Raw genomic sequence first — 5,938 nt, forward strand, 5'->3', positions numbered from 1 at the left:
TAAAAATTTCTGGTATGCCCAAAATTTAAATGATAAGATTAGATATTAAATGTAAAATAATTTTTTAGTAATACGTGCATTAGGTACATTTTTAAAAAAAATATCATAACAAAAAAAAAAGAGGTAAGCGATGATATTTTAACATGGGCTTCTCTTTGTTCGCGAGGATGGTTTCTCCGTAACAGCTTTTTTTGGGTGTTAGGTAAATCATGTTATAATTCAGGGGTTGGAATAGTAATACCTCTTTTAAATGGACCAAATTGGAAATTAGAAAAACCTCATCATCACTAAAACCCTAAAATCAAACTCAATCTCAGAAAGAAAAAAAAAAACAGAGAGAGCTTCTTCCCTTGTCCTAAAACCAAAAGATGCGGCCTTTAGACGAGAACGAGACGACCGTCGTCTTCGAGAAGATCTTCAAATTCGTGGGCAACAACCTCAAGAACATGGTCGAGAACCCATCTCACGAAGGACCCGAACCAGAGCCCGGCCGCTACTGCTTCCGCCTCCAGAAGAGCAGAGTCTACTACGTCAGCGAGTCTCTAGTGAAGCGAGCCACCAACATCTCCCGCAAAAGCCTGGTCTCCATCGGAACCTGCATCGGGAAGTACACTCACGCCGGGAGCTTCCACCTGACGATCATGTCGCTCAACCTCTTGGCGGCGAACGCGAAGCACAAGGTGTGGCTGAAACCCACGTCGGAGATGTCCTTTCTTTACGGGAACCATGTGTTGAAAGGAGGGCTAGGGAGGGTTACTGATAGTATTGTGCCTGGAGATGGAGTTGTCGTGTTCTCCATGTCGGATGTTCCGTTGGGGTTTGGGATTGCGGCGAAGAGTACGCAGGATTGTCGGAAGTTGGATCCGAATGGGATCGTTGTGCTTCATCAGGCTGATATTGGTGAGTATCTGAGGGATGAAGACGAGCTTTGAAAGGCTTTTGGTTTTGATTGTTGTTTTAAGTTTTGTTTTGAGGTTTATGATATGTAACTTGGTGTTGGATCTATGAAAGTCTCGATTTTTATTAATCTGTTTGAGATGTTATGTCTGTTTTGCGTGTATCATGTAAGCTGGCAAGTATTCGAAACAGCTTCATTTGCTTTTGGATTTTGTAGCCCACACATGCTTCAAAATGTTCAGAAGCTTCGAAACTTTTTCAATTAACTTGCTTTTTTTACCACGATGATGAACCAAAAGATTGCATAACAGTTCCATGGACAATCTTGCTAGATGTTTTTGACTTTTCAATAAACATATTGTAGTCACTGAAAATTCCCACATAAAGAGTTTCCATCTCCAAAACTCAAATACAAAATCGAAAAAAAAGGCATGTTCACTGTTATTAGATATTAGAATTTTCTGTTATGTTTTCACTTAATCTTCTGAATGCGAAATTCAATAAAAAAGCATACTGTATTTTAGAACCATAGCTTTTCCCTATTCAGTTGCTCAAAAAAAAAAAAAAAAAGCTTTTCGTTATTCTTTGGCTGAAGTGCACTCGAGCCCTCTCTTTTTCTACAGCATGAAACTGTGTTGTTTATATTAAGAATTTAACACATGATAGTCAGCTAGCCCGTCTAGCTCAGTTTGTAGAGCGCAAGGCTCTTAAACTTGTGGTCGTTGGTTCGAGCCCACTGTGGGCGCAGTTTCATCTTTTTATCCTTCTGTTTTTTCTTCATGAGAATTGTTAAACTATGGGCAGGTGTTCGGGTATCCATTCGGGTTCGGTTCAGATCTTTTCGGGTTTCGGGTTTAAAGATTTCAGCCTCATTCGGGTATTTCTAAATTTCGGTTCGGATCTTAGCGGGTTCGGATAATCCATTTAAATTATTTTAAAAATTTTACTATTCATTATATCCTTAAAATTTCTCAAAATCTATAGAACCAAAAAAATATATTACATATAAATTTGTATAATACATGTCAAAATACCTAAAATTAACATATAAATTAGTTTGATTTGAATATTTGGATAGAGAATCAATAGATATTTCAAGTATTTTTGTGTTTTGAATATATTTTAGGTATTTTAGACATTTACTTTTAACTATTTATGTATATTTTCAAGTATTTTAGACAACTTAAAAGTATCTTATATATTTTGGATGTTTTTAATATATATTAAATCTAAAAATAAGTAATATATTTAGGTATATAAATCTATTTCGGTTACATTCGGGTACCCGAGATACTTATGTTCGGGTTGGGTTCGGTTTCGGTTTTTTAGATACCAAAAATTTGAACCCGTTCGGATATTTAATAAATTTCGGTTCGGATTTGGTACTACTTTTTCGGATCGGGTTCGGTTCGGTTCTTCGGATGCGGATTTTTGCCCAGCCCTATGTTAAACAACAGAACATGTGACCCGTATAGCGTAAAACTTTTAAAATCATACAACATCCAAAGTCAAAACCTTACAATAAAAATAAACATCTATGTCATTAATGTTTGAGAAGAAGAATTTGAGAAGGTATTATCTTCGAATCTATCAACTGTCGACCAACGCAAGATTAATATTTAGCTATTTACAATTCCTTGAATTTTTCTCCAGCAGGCTGGTTCTCACCATGACCAGAAATAGAACTAGGGACAAGGTAGATGTTTTTTTAGCAAAAAGCAAAGAAATGAGCAAAGCTGGATCTGAAACTAGCGAAGGAGGACGTACTGACACTGAATCCAACATCCAACACATTGACTCCACCTGGACATGAATCTATGTTGAGAAAGTCTTGATGAATCTAGCCGTTTTCCCAATATGGTGCGGAAATTTTATAGAAGAGTTATTGGCCAAGACGAATCTGTCAAAGCTATTATCCGTGCCATCCGACGTGCATGTGTTCATGCTATTTGATACTTATTCTACATATAAAAATTACATTGGATTCGTGTTCGCTGAGAATTTTTTTGCAAACTATGCATTTACAAATGTAGTTATCAGTTCCACTAATCAGGATTAACAAAATTAATAAATAACATCACAATCATTCCACTAATAGTAGATACAACCAAGAGCATTCAGGTAAGATAAATCTATTATCTTTTTCTTTTTTGAGTATTTTCTGCTTGTGCTGATTTTGGTAAGTATCATAATCCGGTTTCTATTTTTTTTACCTTTTGGTTTTGTTTATTTTGTTCTAATTGAACAATAAGGTCAAATTGTATCGAGAATTTTTTTAAATGGTTTATCTAATGAAAGTTTATAACTTTTGGATGAGATAAACAAACCCCAGAAGAAGATGTAATCGTGTTCCTATCACAAAGCAACCAGCTTTTGATCATCCTTTACTCAAAGATCACAAGATTCAGGTACATAGATACAACGTTTACTTAGATTTTATTTGGCTTTTCTGTTTTATGTTTTAAGTGGTGATGTTTAGTTTAGTTTACTCATGGTTCCTTCTTTTGATGAAGCATAATTACCATCCTGCAGGACTCTTTGATAGCAACAAAGTGTCTTTATGAAGTCAGAAATAAAAGTACATACATATCCCTCAATTATGGCATCAATATGGTAAATATGCCGAAGGAACCATTCCCATGAGGAAGACAAAGGAAGATATGTCTCGAGAGAACGTTCATTCAAAAGATATGGCAAATAATTTTGTTGTTAAACAGAATTCAACAAAAACTATTATAAGTTATAAAACATAACCAGTAAAACACTAAAATTTAATTAATATTTCATTCCAGATATAATTATGTTCCGAAATAAATATATTCTAAAAAACAAAAAAAAAATATGATGACAAAAAAATCTAAAACATCATTTTCCTGTTAAATTAGAAAATATTAATTATTATTTATAATATTATTCATCTATGTATTTTTTTAAAAAATTAAGATTTAATTATTTTATCAAATTTATTATTATATTTTAAATATTTTAAATTTTAAATTTTGTATTATGTCAAATTGAAATAGAAATAATAAGAATATATATATATATATATATATATTACATTTTTGAATTATTTTTGCAAATTTTTATTCTCTAAAAAATAGAAAATAATGAAGGATACTGTCATTTTAATTCAAACCAAAAATGTTTATTAAAAATATGATGCAATGGTGGTGATAGCGGATAAGAAGTGAGCGGAATGGAAGTAGTGGTAAACAGAGTTATAGCAGTGGTCGTGCAAGGAGTTGCGGTGGCTGGATGCAAAGAAAGAGGCGTGGCGGTGCAAGGAGTTGCGGCAGCGTCGGTGAAGGAGTTGCGGCAGTGGCAGTGCAAGGAGTTGGGGGCAGAGGCCATGAAAGATTTGCGGCAATGGCGGTGAAAGATGTGCGGACAGTGGTGATGCAAGGATTTGCGGCAGTTGCGATGGAACCAGAAGATTTATGGTGGTTCTTTACACAAGAAAGTAGATCTAAAAAAAAGAGAGAAAGATTAGGAAGAAAAAAAAGAAAGATATGAAATTAAAGAGATAGTGCTCACAACTCTTCTCCACCATTCGTTTGATATATAGATAAAATTAAAGATGATTAATAAAAAAATAGTTTTATGCTAAAACATAACCATTTTGTCCATAATATTTTTTCCATTTCAGTTTGATTAAATTAAAACAAAAAATTATATATATATATATATATATATATATATATATATTGTCAATTGCTACAAAACTGTAAATATAGTTAGATTAATAAATCTATTTAATCACTAAACCAAAAATAAACTATTTATATGTCTGTTTGTTTTTAAGATTGGAGACGATAATTCAATAATTCTAAAGCTCATTTTAAAAAAAAATCAGTTGTAAATTAAATTAATTTTTACATAAAAATTTGAATGAACAAGATAAAAGACTATTTTGATCATATCTTACATTTAATTAACTTTATTCGTGTAGTTTGTTTTCTTGCATATAATTTGTCAGTTATGAAAATTAAATAATATTTGTACAAATAATTTTAGTTTGTTCATAATAAATAAAACAAAAAAAAAATTATTTACCTGCCATAATATATTTGTGTAACGGGCTCATTGTATATTTAAGGTATATTTAAATTCATATGAAACCAAAGCTTAATTTAAAATTATAGAAAACAACATAACCTCCATTAGTACACTTTGATATAGACTCAATTTTTTTTGTAAAATGAAACAACATGAAGACCATTTAAAGCGCTCACAGTATATCAATACCACAACTTTATAACATTTAGACAACTATTTGTTTTTGGACAACATAAACAAGTATTGTAAACAAAAAAATATACCTTCTTACATATAATCTCTTCTGACCTAAAACTTTCTAAAAGACAAAAAAATCATTATCATACACATTTCTTGCAAATGAAATCCTAAAACACAAACCACAAAATTATACAAAAAGAATAACCTAGATCACAACTAAAGTATATCCCGCCCTATACTGATCCTAGTTTTAATGTAAAAGTTGATGTGGAACAATTGATTTTGTGAAGAAAAATCATAAAATTCAATACAATGAATACACATTAATTATTTTAATTACTGTGTCGGTGTTGATTCTCATCACATATTCCTCTTGGGCTGTTTAGCATGGGAATCTACTGCAAAACAAGCTGGCGAAAAAGGATTTCTCTGAAAATCTGCAATTAAACATGTTGCGGATTTTACTCAGTCCAGTTTCTTCCCATGCCCTTGAGGGTAGCTTTGTCTTTTCTCGGGAGGGGTATTCTCCATTAGAACTGAGAATTTGTATTAATTATTTAGCTTTGCAGTATGTATTGGCTGGCAGAAGTTGAGAAAGTCAAAAACAGACTGTTAACTGGGAGGTTGATGTACATGTTGATTTCTCCGAAAGGGAAGTCACTTGTGTATTCAGATGTAAGTCACACTGGAAGCAGGAGATAATGCTATTCTGGTCTCTTCTCACATTGATACTGTCTTTTTAACATATTCCTTCTGCGTTCATTGATCTTTTTTGGTATTATTGCTTCTAGTTTTCACCATA

The 5,938-nt window shown here is 32.5% G+C and overlaps 1 protein-coding gene across 1 annotated transcript; it reads left to right on the plus strand.

The window, feature by feature from the left end:
* Window positions 1-293: 293 nt before the first annotated feature.
* On the plus strand, window positions 294-1,106 carry LOC106311647 (60S ribosome subunit biogenesis protein NIP7 homolog). Its single transcript, XM_013748890.1, has one exon. It carries the CDS (start codon window positions 369-371, stop codon window positions 930-932), a length of 564 nt encoding a protein of 187 aa, XP_013604344.1. The 5' UTR covers window positions 294-368; the 3' UTR covers window positions 933-1,106.
* Window positions 1,107-5,938: the final 4,832 nt, after the last annotated feature.

This window comes from Brassica oleracea, chromosome C8 (assembly GCF_000695525.1).
Source record: "Brassica oleracea var. oleracea cultivar TO1000 chromosome C8, BOL, whole genome shotgun sequence".
Classification (NCBI taxonomy): Eukaryota; Viridiplantae; Streptophyta; class Magnoliopsida; order Brassicales; family Brassicaceae; genus Brassica; species Brassica oleracea.